This window comes from Bos grunniens, chromosome 27 (assembly GCF_055505025.1).
Source record: "Bos grunniens cultivar Pamir isolate PY7600 chromosome 27, Bosgru_T2T1.0, whole genome shotgun sequence".
NCBI classification, from domain to species: Eukaryota; Metazoa; Chordata; class Mammalia; order Artiodactyla; family Bovidae; genus Bos; species Bos grunniens.
The window spans coordinates 16,343,457-16,363,795 of NC_141191.1; the positions used below are offsets into that span (position 1 = coordinate 16,343,457).

The following is a 20,339-nucleotide window of genomic DNA, read 5'->3' on the forward strand; positions in this document are numbered from 1 at the left end:
GTGCACACAAACGTCCACCGGGGCCTGGGGCTTTATGCAGGTTAACTCAGAGTTTCTAATTTCAGTCTCAGTTCTGTGAAAGAGGGTGAAGAGTTGTGTGAGTTGTATTGTTAACAGCCTGTTTCTGACTTCTTTTTCAGGAATTGAAACAAATGTTTCTGCAGCTGTAGAGATCACCAATCTGGACTGGTGGGTTGGCTCCTTCCCGTCCAATCTAAGACCAACATTTCCCAGTATTTCGATGTTGATATTGCCACCATGCTGATAAAGGAAGGGTTGTTCATTTTTTTTTTTTTTTTCTTTAAGTCTTTCAAAAAACAGTAGTTTTTTTGAGTAAAATGAGTAGTCAGTGTGACGGTGGGAGGTAGGGGTTGGGAATAACTTGATTGACTCAAAGATGGGGAATCCATCTAGTGAGAATATAATAGCTCATCTCACAACCTCTGCAGCAGATCTAGAAGCTTGTTATCGTCTCAACCCTGACTTTCTGTGCAGCCTGCACCCCTTGCTCTCATACACCTTCCTCTCACCACTCAAAAGTCTGCAGGCACGTGGAACTGGTCCCGTCCCAGAAAGACTGGGGGCCTGTGCTCCGTTAGATCGAAGTGCATGCCAGCACTTTCTTTTCTCCTCCTGCAGAATCGGCACTTTGTAGGCATGCCGATCGTGGTGCCTTCCTTTTGGTAGGTGCTGGTAATTCAGCAGAGGGTTAACAGCTGAGTGTGCAGTGCCTAGTGGCCACAGCCAGGGCACTGAAGTGGTTCAGGGGGTTAGGAAGCAAAAGGGAGTCTATGCCACTTTCCTTTTTTTTTCTCCTTAATTCTTCCTTCTCTTCCAAGAGCGACTTGGGACCTGACTCTCCTTCTGAATTCTACTCCAGATTGGTGACTCTGAGATGCAGAAATACTGTTGAGAGATTGACATCTCCCATTAGTTGTGATTCCCAACTTTTTATAGCAGTTTGTATTTGAACAAGTCCAAGATACGAATATATATTTCTTATATTTATTTTAATTATTAAGAATTAAAATTAGTTGCGTTGTAATCCTTTGACTCTGTCTCTGGGTAATTTGGAGACAGAGCATCCCCAAACAAGAACAGGGAATCATTCATCTGTTTGCCTCCTGTTAGACCTTGGTTATTTCTTAAAGGGCTAGTTCTTTATTACCATTATTATTATTGTCAAGTAACATTTCTTTTCCGAGTTAACACATGTGGAAGTCTGATGTCTAAACAAACCACAGACATGGCACCCTGGTTAACATGGAAGCCAGGAGCTCCAGGTCTCCTCTGCCCACCCTCAGGGACCTTAAAACCTCAGGGGGCCATGGCACTCAGTCTGCAGACTACTGGCCTGTTACGTGACTTTGCTCAGAAATAATTTTTGCTGAATGTTTTTTAATCCCACATGAAATCTTAATTTATATACCAACTGTTCAATATATTCTTTTCTCTCTGCTTCCCTCTTCTATTCTCATTTTTCCTCTTGATTTCCTAGTAGGGGATAGCAGATAAGCGTGACTAAAAGTCTGCCCTTGGTGGTAGATGTTCGCTATGTTGCTTATGGAAGGTGTGGGTTATTGGCCTGGACCTCCTGCTCTGCTGTTTCTTATTCTCTGGGTTCTCCCTGCTCGATGCTTCCGCACACCCGTTTCCAGCTCTTCACGGGGCACTCTTGGCCCCTAGACCTCCACAGAGGGAAAACCACCGTGCTCCAGAGATAGTTGTAAGGGGGATGTTGAGAGGTTAGTGGGTTCTCACTCAAAACCTGACCACTGCATAATATTGAACGTTTTTTGTATGGGGGCAGGTAAACAGAAATGTTCATGTAATTGTTGAACCAGTCTCTCCACAGAATATATTTTATTATCTCTAAATTAGGAGTACAGATAATGGAATTGATGAACGGGATCATTTCTTGAACAAAGCTTATGTGCGTTGCTTTAATAATGTACTCAGGGTCAAATGTGCTGTCCTGGTAGGTCATCCTGAGGAGTCTGTCTTCACTCAGGAGCTATCTGCCCTCTCTTATTAGGTAGAATTTTCTTTACGGGAATATGTAGATAACCCATAAATGTCATGCAGTTAGAGAATCTATAGAACAATTCCTGATCGCACCCCTTTTGTTTTCATATCCTTTGGTTAGAACCTGGGTGGCAAACTTATTTTTGATATTTATTTTTAAACTATATTCCCTCTACTTCGATAAATTTACTGAGTTACCTTTCGGATGCACGAGGATTGTCTGTGAACGAGAATATTTGAGTTACAAGAAGTTTTACTCTCCAGTGTAAGGAGTCTTTTTGCCAAATAGCATTATCATGCTGACACAGCTCCACCGTTAAGATACAGGAATCTTCAGGGGCCATTTATTCAGATCTTTCAGTGAAAGAGCTCACTGAGCAACAAAGGTCCGACCTGTGCCACCACCCCACTCCCCCTGCCAAAAAAAGGGGGATCTCCACACTGTCAAGTCTTCAGTGCTGACTCAGAAGTCGTGTTCGGCCACATTTCCAAAATTCTTTAGTCAGGAAGATCCCCTGGAGAAGCAAATGGCAACCCACTCCAGTATTCTCGTCTGGGAAATCTCATGGACAGAGGAGCCTGGCGGGCTACGGTCCGTGGGGTTGCAAAGAGTTGGACAAGACTGAGCGACTAACACTTTCACTTCAAAGTGCATTGAGAGAAGGAAACAAGGTAGAAATTTAAAGTATGCCGTGAGACCGAATGTTGCAAATGAAGAATCCTGTTGTGCAAAGCCTGCTATTCCAGAGTTGAGGCTGAAAACCTGTTGATAAACACGATGTAAGAATCAGAGGGCTCCAGGCCGCCCAGCACGTCTGACATGTCCGGTGCTGTCCAGGTGCGGGCCCAAGGGGAGTGCATGCGGGACACGGAACAGCAGGGCCCCTGGTTCAGTTCTTCGGCCTGTAAAATTCCGAGATTTTATCGGTTTTTATAGGTTTTATAGATTTTTATAGGTTGCACTCCATTAGCTCTCTTTAAAAAAGTGTGACATTTTAAATGTGAGGACTGTTGTTACCACTCACCCTCCATCTCCATGAATTGTTTCATCGTCATGTCCACAGCCTTCCATATGACTGTCAAACACTGTACTCAGTGTTGCAGTAGTAATGAGATATATCCTTTGGAGACACTGGAATGCCCCATTGTGTTTATCACTATTAATATGTTGGCCGTGGTCAAAGGTAGTCCGAGGTATCTTAGAACATGTGTAGCTCCCACCTTAGGCCATCTCTTATAATGATGTGTGTTGATGGTACCTGACATACAGTAGAGACTTGACAAGTTAAATTCCCACCTCAAAAAGTGGTTTAAAAGTGAATTCCTTGGACCTCAAAATGCATTTTCCCATAGGAAAAAAAAAGTCACTAGTAATACATAGATTCCCAAGCCTCCCCACAGTGACTGATTTTTTTCATGAGATGCCAGACGTACAACAGAAATAACTCGCATTTGTCTAGCTTTTGGGTGTACAGATCTTTCCTGGTTGCTTATTTCTTCTTCTGAGTCACTGAGTAGGTACAGCATGTAACCCAACCTGCTTTAAAGATGAGGGAGTCAAATGCCCTAAAAAGTTGCTATTGTGATTACGAATGCAACCGAAGGAGCGTGTCATGACCTCTCTGGGGTTCTACATGTTTATTATCCTTTTTCCTTCCTCCACCTGACTCTCAGTTGTAGTCCTGGAAAAACACTGATGGATTTTCTTAGAGGAGGTGTAAGGCAGGTAAGTAGGTAAGTCTAGTGTTTTTCTATCACTTAAAGATGATATTTGGAGTATTCCTTAGATATGCCCAGATTGACCATAAGCATCATGAAAGAACTTGATTTACTTCTATGAATGCTCTGGAGTTACCCTCTGCAGTCAGGAAGCGTTCAGTTGTCTTTTTGGTAGTCGGTGAACAAACTCCCTTTTAAACAACTAACTCTTGGCTTTCTGATGAGAGAAGCAAGCTTAAGGCCACAAAGGGTCAGGATGAAATACGCTGTCAGGCATGGCTGCCAAGGGATAATGTTCAGACAGATTCACTGTGGGTTTTGGATGAGAACGAAAGCCAGGTGGTGAGGATGTCCACTGGGTAGATTGACTTTAAATCAGTGATGGGGACCAACATGGAAGAATATTTTATAAACCTTGAATCTATCCAATAGGGTGGATGTTTTGAGCATCCTCTTCTTCTACCTCTTTGTGAGCTGGTAAGTTTCGTATTACCATTTTGAGGACCTAGAACACGAAACCCACTCAGTTCCCGTCAGTCAGGCCAAGTAATCTTATATCTGTCATTGTCCTACACATTTGACATGTTAAATGTTATAAACCTCTTGGGACAATAAAATAGATTTAAGTATTTCTAAATTAGAAAAATTAAAAGAGAAATCGAAATACTAAAGCTTTAAAATCACCTCTAAAGATTCCTTTAAAAAATTAAATATTTCTACCAAAGTGGAAGAAGGGAAGAAATAAATGTAAATAGAGAAAACCTTAGATTCCTTATCTGAAAATAGAATGTACATTAACTAAAGTGTTACGTATTTAAAACAGAGGTATGATGTTTTTAAAAAAGAATGTTATTCCCATCACTGCTGCAAATTGGCTAGTATCCTGCTTGAAGTTCACCTCCAGAGTCAAAAATCTTCTAAGCAAGAATGAAAACAGAATCATTAGGATAAAAAAAAGTATGCAGTTGATTCAGGAGCAATTCTATCTACGAATTTCGAGCCTGAAATGGAATCATTACCTATGTATAATTTTAAAAATCTTCTTAAAGTCTTTAGTCTTTTTAAAAAAGGAACACGAGAGCCATCTATCACATCAGATTTTGAAGGTGTTTCCTTGAATATGAAAGTCTAGGGAAGACATATTTAGCTGTATGAAAACCCTTTACTCAGTGTGCTGCTGATGATAACATGTCTTGTGAAAAGCTTCTGGAGTCCAAGTTGCTGGAGCATATGTGAATAATCAGTATGAGATGCTATATACATGACATGATAAACCGCCAGAGGAAATCCATTAACTCCATCATTTGCTCTTCCTCTAGGGCTCGATATATAATTATTTATGTTAAAAACCAAACCAAACAAAACCTTTTTACTCTTGTAGCACTCGGGAGAGCCTGGCTTCCAACACATCAAGCATTGTTGAAAGTAACCGTCGTCAGAACCCTACCTGGAGCCCAGCCCACGGTGGAGCTGGCCCGGCCTTCAGTTTCCGAGCAAGTACGGACCCCCCCACCAACGAAGCTGAGAAATTACAGAAACCTTCCAACTGCTTGCAAGCTTCTGTTACTAGTGTGTGATAGTCATCCTGCCTCTGACCTCCCGTCTCATTCGATACAGCCAAGTTTACGACACTGTGGCTGGTGTTTACATCTTTGGAAAGACAAGCATCTCAACGGCAGTTTTTGTGTTGACTTAAACTGTGCTGCTAAGTAGGCTAGGGCGAAAAACAACAACCGAAAAATCTTTCTTTCAGAGTATTGCTTTTCACATTTATGGCTCTGTAGCAACAAGAATAGCAGTAGGGTGATGTGTATACTTTTGCTTCACTAATTGTAATTGAGCACACATAGGGAAGTCTAGACACTGTAAGTGTAATATGCATTTTCGATGTCTTGCAGTTGCCAAGTCCATTTTAAAATGCCACAGATGCGTGTTGCTCCCAGTCTGTGACCAGATGGTGCCACAGAACTGATCCTTGACACTTCCAAAAGAAAACAAACAAAAAAAAGATAAACAACTAAGCCACCACAAAATGTCAAATGCAAGGGTCTACCTTGAGGGAAATCGATGCCAAACTGATGAAAAGGGACCCCAGCCCTTTGTGTGTGAATCACTGAGGCCCCAGTCATTTTGCACTGTGAGTTTTTTTTGACACGATTTTGTAGGAGCCCATGGAAGTGTGTCAGAAGGGGTCGTGATCCAAATACTGGGAGTGTTTGTTTTCAGGATTTTGTTTTTTTAAGTGTCATGGATGCTTGTCCCATATGTTTAACCTTCCATCATCACAAACAGGAATATAGGCCTTTGATTCTGAAATGGACAAAGGAAGGGTCCCCCAGCCTGGCTGGGGCACAGCATTGAGTGATGGGAGAGGGAATGCGGACTTTTAAAAAGGTGTTCATCAGATAGTGAAGGAAGAGCATTTCTTCCTTGTGAGACCTAAGGGTGATGCTATCTTACTATCAGAGATAAACGATAATTAGTTTGTTTAAAAGCAAAATGTTCTTTGTGATACAAATGAAGACTATGGCCTGGGGACGTTATTCTTTCTAATGGAAGGACATAAATCTATTTTATGTAGTTTTAAATAGAATGCCTAAATTAGGCTGTGGGAGATAATTTTTAGTGGTTATAGGAAAGAGCAAATTTAGGGAGAGCTGAACTTCAGGCCTTTTATTCCTGGGAAGATATCTATAGAGAAAACTTTAAAATACTTTTTGATTAGAAATATACATGTGCCCATGTAATTAACAACAGAATGTGGTCATTCTGCAAGTGTGGTGGAACCCTAACTGTATGCCCCCTAAATTTATCAGAATAACAATTATGCATACATGAACTATGCCAGAGTAATGTTTACAGAAACTTTGTAACCAATTTCAGGAGGCATTTTTAGGTGGATGTATAGTTTTTAGCCCAATTTATTTCAGGATGGCTTGTTAATTACATTTTGTTTCCATTTACAATGTCATGATGACTACAGAGAAGGTTCTCAGCAACAAAGGAATTACAAATAATCAAGATTCATTTCTCTAGGAAAGAGATGTCTCAAAAGTTCCCATGTCTTATTTTAGGAGAACCATGGAATAAATCTGTAGATAATGGAAATTTTATTCACAAAAGGATTTCATTTGATACCAGTAAATGGTCTGACCAAAAGTTTTATTTAGCTGAGTGGCATGTGGTGTTTGGAGCCATATACCATAAAATAAATACCCAAAAATAAATCTAAAATATTTTCACCTCGGATTTCAGGAATTGGCATAAATTGGCAAAACACTTCTGCTTCAGTATTAGGTTGAGTCACTAGCCATCTGTTTAAAAGAGTAGAGTCTTTAAATAGACACAGTTGGGCTGTTTCTTGAAACATTTAGAGACTCTCTCATGCTTTTTCAGATAGCTGGAAGTTTTGTTGGGTCAAACTGGACTCGTTGAGTTTAGTATAGTTTCCTTTCTTTGCGCTTATAGTGAAACGTGAGCACGTTTCTTGGCAAACTCCCACACCTTTAAAATGCTTCTGTCGGTTGGCTTTCAGTCTCATGCTTTATTTCCTCCAAGGCATGCCTTGATTGCTCACAAATGCACTCTTGTCTCACTGCTTAAATTTGTCCAGAAGGAATGATAACGTATCCAATAGACTATACACAGAGTCTGTGTCCTTGGGGAGTTGTATACCACACAGTTACTAAATTCTTCTGTCTAAATTCTCTTTTTTTCACCCCTAAACCTACTCTCCAGCGTGAATCATACAATCAGTTCATAAATAATAGAACCATTGAAACAATACATCAGCCTCTAGTTGATCCTCCTAAAGTAGCCATTAGAATAATCACATACTGTGTGAACAGGAAAGAAAAGCATTACCTTTAAAGAGAAGCTTTAAAATATGAATTTATCAATATTTCACAAGAAATAGGTTTACAGAAGACATTTGAATAAAATGTATACATTCTTTGCCCGATGCTATGGGGTACATGATTTAGGGGAAAAAAAAACAACAACAAACCCCCTTAGACCAGCAGCCATTAGCATAGAAACGATGGACTTCAAGGAGGATATGGTGTGAGCAGACGTTCCATGCAGATACATACCCGTCAGAATCGAATTGGGATGCCTGAATGAATGGGGGAGAAGAGGGGGCTGGAAGCACGTTACAAGTATGACCCCAGATGGTCTGCGGTGATGTTCTCTGTAACCCACTCCAAGCTTTGCCCGCATCCTTTTCCTCCGGTGAAACGATCGCTTTGTGGCCCACGGCTGCTTACCTAGACTTCACTTAGAGTTTATCAACTGAAAGGTTTACAAAACTGAAATCTGGTTGAATCTCTGTGTAGCGTTCAACTTTAAAGGGTCAACCCATCTGTCGGCATTTTGCACACTTATGTATTATTATGATACAGCATATTACTTTATGGTAATTTTTATTTTTACATATAACTACCTCCATAAATTTGATGAAGCGGCCGCAGTGCGTTCAAGTGTATTGTTCAGAAAAGCAAAGTTGACAGCGTTCTTAACCATTAGGCCATGGCATTCTGTGTGTGTGTCAGTGGTTGCCTGTGTGCACTCGTGACTGTCTCATTGCCATGGTTTTTCTTTGATGGCATTATTTCATTCTCAGCTGTAAACCCATCTCTCTTCTTTCCCACAGAAAGCGCACTTGATTTTGTTATGAATGAAAAGTTTAAATTTCTTGTCTCCCCCGCCCCTGCCCCCACCTCATTCCTGCTAAGAGCTCTCTCTGGCCAAGAGCCAGTTGGTAAACATGATTTAGCAAGCTATTTACTCCTATGAAAATCTGATTTGAATTCTAGGTTTTCGGTCATAAGACACACCAGAAATTTGGACTGCCAACTTTGGAGCACTTTGGGCCTCTCTGCCTTCACTTGCATGCTACCGTATCGAGCCCAGATTTCATTGGAATTAAAAGAGCTGTGCTTTGTATCCACAATTTCCGTTCCATAATTTGTATTTCATTTTATATATTTTGCACATCTCAGGGGACCTTCATAAGCACATGAAAGGGGGTTGCCATCAAATAGAGAAAACGGGAAGAGCTTGAAAGAGGACTAGCTGGATAAAAGTAATAAATGACTGCTTTTCTGATGTTGTGAAGTTCAAGTTCAGGAAGCATCCAGTGAAAGTTAATCTGGAATCACAACGATGTGAACACCAGCTGTTCCTCAGTCTCCCTTTTTCATAATCCAACCAGCATTTCTAAAATGTAAGTTTAAATTATATTGCAGTCACCATGGGGAGAAAAAAAAAAACCTGTTCAGCAGCAATGAAAGCATTGTTTGTTTTTTAGGTTGGCACAGCTTTGTAAAATTCTACCCAGGACAAACCACTTATCACCACAAAGTGTACTTGAAAATAACGTTTTTAACTTAAATGATAGGCATATTGCTCACCATGCAGTAGTGATCTTGATTTGAAAAGCCTCACAATTTATAACATGGGCAGCGTTTGGAGCTTGATTAAAAACCAAGAACAACCTATGAGCACTTCGCACATTCATTTTGGGATCTCAAAGTGCTTCCAAAGCATTCGGATTCACAGTTCACAGAGCAGGTCCTATTTGTAATACCCGTACTTGAACAAACAGAAGGAGTGACATACGATTACCCAGAAACACAGTGGCAGCTATCAGTGATCTATTTTCTATCTGTTTGATAGACCCTCATGAGAAATCACGAAATACAATGCTATTTTTCTGATGTGTGCTAATAAAGTCAAAGAAAACAAATACAACTTGACACCTTTGTCCATTTTCATTCAAAAAGTTCAGGGTGTTGGGAATTTGACAAAAAACAAAAAAAGCCGCCCAGATGCCCTTGGGGTCGGAAGTAGATCTGGAACGCACACGCTTGTTTACAGTTTCCCATGGGCTTCTCTCAATCCTGTGCTAAAATACCGTCTTTCAGGAACACGACTGCCCCTGGCAGTGGAAGGTGCTGATACAGAAACTTTCACTACAAAAAAAACCTTTTATCGAGTCCTCTCCACAGTGCTTCTCAGCACAACTGAAATTCAGTATACTGAGCCCTAATCTGAAGAATCTGGAGTTGCCAGGGAAGCTGATCTAGTTCCAAGTGGGTTTGTTTTTTTTTTTTTTTAATCTCAAATTAGGAGATAAAAGATCCTGGTCGAGGACCTTCTTCGTTTATCACAGGCCAGTCACAGAACCAGCTAGCATTGCGCCGTCGGGCAACAGTGGCCCCCGCGGAAGTGATCCTTTCCTTCCCCCCCAACCTCCCTGACTCTCCACCACCCACCCCGGCTCTCTTATCATCCCACCATCCTCAAATTTCTGCACACACTGAGGGCTTGAGGAAGCTAGGACGCAGGAAAAATGGAGGCAAAAGCCATGGAAGACATTGCTTTGCTCTGGGTTAGTAGAATACAGACAGGAAAGAGATTATTATCGGTCTGATCTTTGCCAAGTAAGATAAAGGAATCAGCCATCACTCTGTCAACTCTCCCAGAAGGTTTTACAGTATTCCGGATACATCCAATCTTTTCCCATAGATTTTTTTATTCGGGAGAGGTTTCATAAATTAGATCTATGAGAAAATTCATTACTCTGTTTCCTGGGGTGTTGGAACCACACACTGGCGTCTCCTCGATGGAGTTCATCTCTGCGTCTTTTACAGCACCATCCCAGCCATGGCTCCTCTCACACTAGAGTCCTGTGTTTGTTTGTTTTTTAATTGGAGGCTAATTACTTTACAGTATTGTATTGGTTTTGCCATACATCAACATGAGTCCACCACAGGTGTACATGTGTTCCCCATCCTGAAGCCCCCTCCCTCCTCCCTCCCCATACCCCATCCTGAAGCCCCCCTCCCACCTTCCTCCCCGTACCATCTTTCTGGGTCGTTTTTACAGTTGTTTTAGGACTTACAGTGGCTGGTTTGCAAGGTTCAGAATTCTACAAGGCTCGAGGGGGACTAAACCTTCTTCTGATGATTGTATATTACCAGTTAACAGGGCTTTCTTTGCTCCTTGCTGTCCTCAAACGTGAACATATGCACACACACGCCCTGCCAACGAGGAAAGGGGTTGTTTTCCAGGTGAGGTGGCCATGACTCTGGAAGCCAGGGTGAGGCCAGAAGCCTTACCCGTCTTTTCCAGGAATGTTTAATGTTTGGTCCACATACAGCTGCCTCCCTCCTTGTCCAGAGCCTGGTTTTGACATGCCTGTTCCCTTGCACCCCGCCTCCTGAAATAGGTACCAAACCCGAGATCCGAGGTCTCCAGCACGAATCCTCTGCAGTTATACAAAATCCATCCTGTCGTGTACACACACAGCTCCTCGCCCCCCTTTCCTCCCAGTCTGCCCGCCCTGCCTCCTCCCCACTTATATCCCGATACACCTCCAGGGTTTCCACATCAGAAGGGCAAAGCAGTGTGTGGTACTGTGCACACAAGGATGGGTTAGGAATAGAGCTGTCCTAGGGTCACCTTCATATAAGTATTGACAGCTACAAATTAAGGTCCTTAGAGTAGTTGACATAGATACAACTGTCTAGAAGAGAATTAAATTTCAACGTTCAGTTGAAAGGGATCATAATTCTGCAGGTATCTTTCTCCGAGTGACTGAATGTGACTATTGCATTAGGGTAAATGAATTAAGAAGTGCAAGTGGGATTTACTGTATGTTAGAAAGGAATTTTGCAGCCAAGACTGCCTTGAATAAAATGTGTTTGCACTGAAAAAAAAAAAATTTTAAATTACTTGGTCTCTGGTTGCTGTAAAGGTCATCCAAGATGGATGTTCTGTTTATATTGTATAGTATTTCATATGAAATAATTACAGTTCATGAAATGTCTTCCCTAATGTTACTGATTTATAACAGCACATTTGTAACATGCTTTTTATCGTGTCAGTGTACCATATTGTAAATGAGGATTACTTGTCATGCTTAGTATAATAACTTAAAAAAAAAGCACAGGGATTTTTGTAAGTCTATATTTGAAAGTCCCTCCATATGGTAATATTGTGTTCATGTTGTTTATGTAGTGTTGTGTGAAATATCCATTTTGGATTGTGTTACTTTTTAAGATATTAAATAACATTTGGTTATATGTCTAAGTGGATTTTTTTTTTTTTTTTTGGTACTTGAGAGAAAAATACCTTACGTGAGACCACTTTATTTCTCTCCTCAACTAATATTACATCATAACAAAATTTTATTGCACAATCTTGGTTATTAGAGCTTTTGAATTAAAACAACTGAAAATGGAAATTCCTGATCAACACCTTTTCCAGGAATGTTTAAAAAGATCCCGTTTTTAGCCAGCTATTCAAATTTAAAACCGAGTGAGGCTTACAGAGGCATATAATTAAGTTTTCTAAATGAAATTATAAAGTAATGTGGTCAGTTTGTTTTGTTATCACTCGTATCATAGCTTCTACCCCCGACTGAATGTGGTTCCCCTATCCAGCACCCACTCGGAAGTTACCCGCATACTCCAGGGAGGCCCTTTTGTACTGGTTTTGAATGCCTCTGTGTTTACCTGCCTTCAGAATCTATTATCCTTTCCTCTGACTCTCCTCAGTGGTGACAAAACTTTGTCCTGGGAGAATGGACCTCCTTTTTTCAAACCCAAAGTGACCTGCTGTCGAGCAAATGATGGAGCTGGGAAACATTATTAGTCGATAACAATATGGAGCTGTAAAGTCTAGCCTAATTTTCTTGTGAAGGCGATACCCAAAGCAGACTTCCCAAAGTGTTCTGAACAATGACAGAGCCATTTGGGTAAGTGTGGAAAACCTAAGGGGGCTCCTTTGAAGGACAAGCCTTATTTTTAGTTGTTTGCCTATGCAGACGCTTCATTTTTCAAGCATGTAATAGGGGGAACAAGAATACCGGAAGTACACTGTGCATTGTGTGCTAGGAACAAAAACCTCTGTGCTGGAGGAAAGGTAATTGTCTGTTCCTTTCAGAACCTTCCAGTGAACTGGACACAGGAGGAAATGTAGTGACTCACCAAGAAGCTGGAAGGCAGGATTCTGACTCCTCTGAGAGAACGGTCACAGTTCATAAAAATCTTTTCTTTCGAAAGGAAATGGTATGGTTTTAACTTATTTTTAAGTGTTTAGAGTGGTGTGTTTTTTTCCTCCATAAGGAAAATCCAGAGTCCTCGGTATTTGTCATCTCTGCTCTTGCAGCTGTGAAATCAAGAGCCGCTGAATAATAAAAAGAAGTTATTCACCTGACTTTAATAATTTATTTAACTGTGAAACCTTACCCCTTCTGTGGGAATACCTGGATTTAGTGACATTCCCCCTCTGAGCTCCATGGCTCCAGACTCTTCCTGTAAAGCAAACAGCTAGTCATCTAACCCATGGGATAAGTGCGTGTGATGAATGTTCACAGAGCATAACACACACTGTGCAGAAATGTCAAGAAAAAACAAGTCACCTGCATGCACGATATCCTGGGTGAGGTTTGGGTGAATCTTCTCAAAAGCAGTGCATTAGAAGTATGATGATAAAAGGGGGGAGAGAGATGCAGTGTGTTAAAAGAGAAATAAGGCCAGAGATGTTAGCTTGGAATTCAAAGGGCAAGATTGAACTACTGATGTTCGGTGAAGACCGGACTCTGTCTTCCTAAGTCAGATCTAGGACTGGTGTCTGTGGCTCACACGGAATGAACGTGTCAGCCTGTGCGTGTCTGAGTGACGGTGTCCGTGGGTTCCTTAGCCCCCAAAGCTGGCCCAACACGGGCCTCCAGGCCAGCGTCCCTCACAGCCCCTTGTTGCTCTTGCTTGCTGCGAAGTTCCAGGCATCACTTTTCTTTCCTATTACCTGGGGTTTGTTTCACTTTATTACTCTTTTCTCTATGTAAAACTAAGAATTTTTGTGTTATGCTTTCTAGTCTGTTAATGCTTGGACTCATTCCTAATCTCAAGTGTATATCTGTAATAATGTAGCATAGAATAATACAGAATAGGATATAACACTAATTATATTAGTAATAATAATACAGGGAAGTGTGGTGTGCTGCTTGGGGTCACAGAATCAAACACAACTTAGTGACTGAACAACAGGATTATGTTAATAAGGACATTCTAGTACAATGTAAAATATAAAATTAATATAATGTATATTATATTACTGTATACTTGTATATAATTGAGATTCATATACATTATATATATTTATATTGTATTATATGTAATAATAACACGTGATAAGTTATATACATAGTAATTTTGTATATAACTACAATTGATTACTAGCACTTTAAATTTCACATTTATAGTCTTACACTCCTTGTATCCAAAGCCCTTTATCTTTGCTTAATCTCATTTCCACTCACCTTTGCACTGAGAGGCTGTTTTTCTCCAGCACTGGGATATAAATTTATCACCAGCTATCAAAGGCCTGAGAAATCACTAGAAACTTTCATATATACAGATGGATGATGATAGACAGACAGATGATAACATAGATATTGCATTAGACCAAAGATTTCTGTATTTTTTTTATAGTCTGTAAATGACAACAAAACGAGATGTTTTAATGATGTATTGAAAACTTGTTATCTTGGGAAATTGGTTTGGAACCCTCTTGTGTCCATGCTTCAAGCCAGCATCTGCCATTCTTTACTGTATCCTATATTGTGGGGAAAAGTTCCCCCGGTAACGCACCTCGTTCAATGTCAATAACAGTTCAATGGTTCTAGCATTTAAAATCCCTTTCTTGAATTTTTCCACAATCATGAGATGTCCCCTGTTGCCGTCCCATCTGATTGGAAAGGTGGCAGTGGGTCTGCCCTACAATGGTCCAGCTTCACACTGCTTGTCATTGTTGACAGGACATGTGACGGACTAACAAATCTTAAATGGATTGGAAAAGACAAGCGTTGTCCTTTCCATTCCTTCTCTTCAGATGTGTTTGATGGCAGTCATGGGACATCTGTGTCAATTGTCAAGAGATCGATATTCAGGCTGGGAACATTTCAGGATTCTCAGGGAGAGATGCCCTTGGAAACAGGAGATGCCATTTCCACAGCTGTATCCCTTCCGTGTCTCCTGCCTGTAAAAGGGATCCAATGAGATGGACCAGGGGCTCCATCTGGCCCTCTTAAGAAGTCAGGCAAACGGGCGCATTAGAGCTTATCTTTTACAGCTGACTTTTGTTCTAGCCAATTGATAGAACTACCAGTGCTTTGAGAGACTGCCCTAAAGACTTCATCAGTCAGACTATTTTGTAGATAGCTTACTGAGAACAAAGCACTTCCATTGCATTTTTAGACTTTTTTGGCTGCTCTGCACGACTTGTGGGATCTTAGTTCTTTCACCAGGGATTGAGCTTGTGGCCCCCTGGAGGGGAAGCATGGAGTCCTAACCACTGGGCCACCAGGGTAGTCCCCCCACTGCATTTTTAAACACACATTTTATTACAGTTTTAGAATTACAGAATTATTGTGACTGCTGTATGGAGAATGCCTGTGTAGCTACCCCATCACCATTTCCCCTGTTATTAACATTTTGCTTTAGTACAGTACATTGGTCATAATTAATGAACCAATCCCTCAGTTCTAGCTGTCCTTTTCAGAAGAAAGTCACTAAGCTCAGCTCGCACTGGAGTCAGGATTTACCCCCCATCTCTTGAAGGGTGGAGAATTTAAATAGATTATTTGAAATTCTGTACAGGAAATGTCTTCTTCCCCATTTGTTTTGACATAATTGAGTCACATCGGTATCTGTGCACAGTGTATGCTTGCTTGTTTTATGCGTTGGGTTGCAGTCCTTTCCTACTTTATGTATGTTATGCCTCAGCTTTTTCAGCTTCTGCTCTCGTTTGCTCCTTTGGTGGGCTCCCGTATCCCTTTGACGTACCCCCATCATCATGGTGGTTTGTTCATTTCTTTGTGAGCACGTCCTAATTTCCCGGCATTATAGGATGCTCTAGGCTCATTTTGTATATCCCACTCCAGTCTCTGAATCGGTCACTTCTCTACTGAGCACGTAGTTTCTTATATTGAAGGATGATATTAAGAAACCAAGATCTAGGAGATAGTTATGTACACCCACCAGTACTGGAGAGCCATAATTCCTAAGTTTCTTCAGCTGATAGAGCAAGGAGATACCTGTGTGTGTACTAACCTGTGTACATCCATGTCAATAATATCTCTGTGTGGAACATCGGTATCTCATAAGCTAAATGTGAATTGACATGGATGTATACAACTCTGATCCATTGCTACACAGATCCTTCTGCCTCCCGCCTCTGCTTATCTGTAACCTCCCACCCCGGCCGTGAGAAGAATCCTGGCTCCCACCATCCACCATCCATCATCCATTTACTTAATCAGTTACAGTGTACACATATAGTAGCTCATCCTTTGCATTTTATAAAGCTGATTAGATAAATATGGATAAACATGGAAGTGAAAAAATGGAACATTTTCAACTTATTCTTGCTTAATACGGAAGTACTGTGAAGATCGTAAACCTTGGGCTTGTTAGTTCCTAATGGGATTGCTCTAAAGAATTTTAAAGTTCAAAGGGTAAAAGGGCACGATTAATATTATTTAATGTGCTCCTTTCCTTATGTCACACTGTTAGTACTTGGAAAGAAAGTGGTATGTTGACTTAAGAGCAATATCCATATGTTTGATAAGACCTTACTTTTTTCTCCCCACTCCAGTCTCTGCAAATCTGAATTGTAACCATATTCCAAGGGCCAGATCAAATGCCTTCTCCATCACAAGGCCTCTCTGAACATCCCTTCCCACTTTTGTGTCCTGACAAGAGTATGGCCTCTTGCCTGCTCCTGCAATAAATGTACCGTTTCCAACTCTGTGTTCCCAATTTTCGTTTTAAAGTCAGGACTTCGAACTCCCACCCGAAACCATGACATTAGCTAAACAATTTATGCCACTTTTATAATGTTTACCGGGTTTCCTGGGGTTGGGGTGGGGGGATCTCCTCTTGTGACTGTTTCTCAGTGGTCCTTATGAGCTTGGAAAGTTCAGGTAGGCTGGACTGTCCAAGAAATGGGCTCAGTGAGGTGGCTTCTAGCAGGATTCCAACAACCTTAGGGGCTTATTAAAAGCGGAATGGGAAGCTTTAGTCCCTTTTTGCAAGGTTATCCCCATCCTTCACTCCTGGGCTGTTACTCGGGAGCCACTGAACGAGCAGCTGTCTAACATGTGAAAGGAACAGACCTCATCCACTGAATATGGGGAGTCCGTTTGTGGGGGTGTAAGAGACTGTGGGTGCAGAGTGGGTCTCCCCAAAGTGGTGGGGGTGTTGATGACAGCGGACACAGTATGTTTCTTTTTAACTGTATCTTAAATGTAAAGACAGTTTATGCAAATGTTTATGCAAATGTTCCATAAAAGTATAATGAAAAGTTTACTTTCTGGATTTCACGGGTTTTTTCGCCTATCTTAACCACATGTTTTTCTATTTCTTGTCATTTCTTTCCCCAACCTCCAACCTCTTTTTCTTTTTTAACATCTGTGAGATTTTGACAACTCACTTTTAATATGCTCATTCCTCTCCCCTCCCCCATCTCACACTTTTAAAACAAGTCCTTGATTTTTTCTTTCTTGATCATTGTTGCCACATCTGCCTATGACGTTGTCCCCAACTGTGACTTACTCATTTTGTAGCAGTGACTATTTTAAAAGCCCAACCAGGTAATAGCAAAATTCCTTGCTATTACTCCCAAATACTCAAATTAGCTTTAAAAAAAGTTTTAAACATTGCTCTGGGTTGACTGTGTACCAGATTCCCCTCCCCCCAAGCTCTAGATCAGTTGTGGTATTGGGAGTTTGCTTTTTCAGCAGGTAAGCTGGAACAGCATTATTCTCTGTGGCCCCAGGGCTCAGAAATGGTGTTGCGGTTCCTACCCTGGGATGTGGTCAGGATGAAGTCAATGATGACATAGTCTAGTTCCCTCTGGGGGATGTTTTAGGTAACTTGAATAGTCTTCCAATTCCATTCTTCCTAAAAGTCATGCCTCTATGAAATCCACATCTTAATTTTAGTTTCTACCTAGTCCAATTTTTCTACAGTAAGCACATATTATTTTAGAGTCAGAATACTCTTTGTGAAAATGTAAAACGTTTAAGAATACAATAAGTCGAAGAAGGGTGAAAAATTGTAGTGAGGTCGTCCTGTGTTTTAATCCTCCCTGGGCAGCCAAGTCCTTCCTTTCCTCCCAGCTCTTTGTGGCCACTTCACCTCTGATGGGGACTACACGCTGAACCTGAGATTTTTCTTGAGTATAAAAAGCCTTCTTAATTTTTCAAGTTGCAGATCTATGTGTTTCCTGCTTTCCAGAGCATAAACAGTCTCCTGGTCTCAATAAAAGGCAATCCAGAATTTCCTCAGATGAGGTAGGATTAAGAGGGGGGAAGAAAACAGGATTAAAGGTAAGGATTACCTTTTAGGGACAGAGTAAAAGCCATCACGTCAGGGGGAGGATGAATCATTCGGAGCCCGGATAAGCTGGTGCTTGATTCCTTTTCCTTAGTTGTTACTTTAGTAATTGAACATTCTTCCCAATTGGTTTATCACAGCTAACTCATTTGCCCTCAGAATCCAGTTGAGAAGACTTCGCTGTCAGTGCAGTGGTTAAGACTCTGAGCTTCCAATACAGGGGGCGTGGGTTCAATCCCTGGCTGGAGAACTAAGATCCCACATGCTGTGTGGCTTGGCCAAAAAAATAAATATTAAAAAAGGAAGAAAGATTTTTTTTTCTTAAAGAATCTAAGTAAGAATCTTTAGATACTTCCTACTGCATCTGGAATCTAGTATTTATCAATTCATGTTGTACTTAATCAATTCTTATCATAATTTCTAATAAATATATCACAATCATAGACATTAAAAAGTATCACCTCAAAAAGGTAGTCCATTAAGCAGATGCAGCTTAAAAATTTAGGGCCCTGTAGGTGTGGACTAGATTTTTGCAAAACTAGAAAAGTAAATGAGGTCTAAATTGTTCCAGTTTTACTGAGTTATAATTGACATACAGCACTATGTAAGTTTAAGGTTTATATCTATTACATAATGGACTTACCAGGTGGCACTAGTGGTAAAGAATCTGTCTGCCAATGCAGGAGATTCAAGAGATGCAGTTTCAGTCCCTGGGTTGGGAAGATCCCCTGGAGTAGGAAATAGCAACCCACTCCAGCACTCTTGCCTGGAGAATCCCGTGAACCAAGCTTATCTATCTTCATAGAGTAATCTGGATCTGTCACTCCCTTACCCTCAATTTGCCCTCTGCCATTCCCGCTCCCTGTTCATAACCACGAAATAATACAAATGAATGTATAAGCAAAACAGAATCCGACATAGTTCTAAAAAGCCAAACACAAGGGTATGTCACTGCCAAGCTGAAGCGCATTCTATGGAGACTTTCTATACAGCCACTAACTTTTTCCAAGGACAGGAAGTCCTCTAAAACATTCCTCCCTACAATTACAAGAATCCTGTTTAAACTGAAAGCCTCATCCTTAAGACAATCTGGAGATGTTAAGGTTTCTACTAGAAGTGAATAATGTGCCAGCTGTTGGCACATCCTTTCACTAACACAGACCCCTGGAGCCATTGCTTCCGGATTCAATGTCCCATTCACCCTTTGAAGGATGCTCTGTAGAAGTGAGCGCTGTACCCAAGGCTGCCCCTGGGTGGACCTGAGACACAGGTTGAATGAGCCTCGTCCTGGTCTCTGCTCATCAGTTCTTTCCTACAGCCTTGTCTCTCGGATACAGGAGGAAAGCCAACAACTATCTAGAAAAGTTCTCTTTTCCAAAGGGGTTCATGTTATAAAAGAACCTACAAGAGGAGAATCCTAGGGGGCACAACCTTCCACCTAATCTCACAAGAGTCTGTCTATGTGTCTTTCTGTCCCGTCAGTCTGTAACGAACTTCTGGAGGGGAAGGCCTGTTTCTTAAGTCATTGATGTTTTTCCTGTGCAGACACAAACCTCGATGTTTATGAAGGAATGAATGGATACATGTTTGAACAAAAGAAGGCGTGCATGAGAGTGGCTGACGGAATGTAGGTACTGACGGTAAGATGACCTGCGACAAAGACTCAGATCCATGAGAGCCACCTGGAACTCATTTCATTCTGCTTTTAAAGTGTGGCTAACTAGATGAAGAGACTGTGGAATAAAGGTGCATTCTTCAAGAAGCCTCTAAGAAAAACCATGTGGCTCTGATTCTGATATCTATGTGGAGGTGGGGGTGGCGTTTTTGTCAACGTTCCTAGCGAGGCGTGATTATCAAGAACTTTTAAAACAGAAACAATGATATTTGCAATATATTTGGGATAGCACATATTTATGAAGTTGAACACCAACTTAAGTAAAATTAGAATTAGGTTTATAATACGAATCTCTCCTGAACCCTTGTACCACATGACCACTGCATTGTACATGGCTGGAGAGATTCCAACACACACATATGTATTCACACATACAAACAATAGCATAGCAGTATCATACAAGTAGTGTGAGGAATGGGAAAGCCATTCATAGGTGGGGAACAGATAAACATTTGGAATGTCTGGTCTTTGTGCTATGCCTCACTGATATTGTTTCTTTGTTAAAAACAAATATA

At 41.0% G+C, this 20,339-nt stretch overlaps 1 protein-coding gene across 9 annotated transcripts in view; it reads left to right on the forward strand.

Moving 5' to 3' along the window:
* Positions 1 to 9,500, forward strand: part of STOX2 (storkhead box 2) — a 195,795-nt gene extending 186,295 nt beyond the window's left edge. For 6 of the 9 annotated variants that reach the window (XM_086379921.1, XM_086379922.1, XM_086379928.1 and 3 more), the window contains one exon: positions 5,126 to 9,500. In XM_086379921.1, coding sequence (XP_086236047.1) covers positions 5,126 to 5,321 — 196 coding nt within the window. In that variant the 3' untranslated portion in view covers positions 5,322 to 9,500. Of the gene's footprint in view, positions 1 to 140; positions 190 to 5,125 lie in introns of all 9 variants that reach the window. The other 3 variants (XM_086379924.1, XM_086379927.1, XM_086379929.1) reach the window with 1 other exon arrangement.
* The last annotated feature ends 10,839 nt before the right edge of the window (positions 9,501 to 20,339 follow it).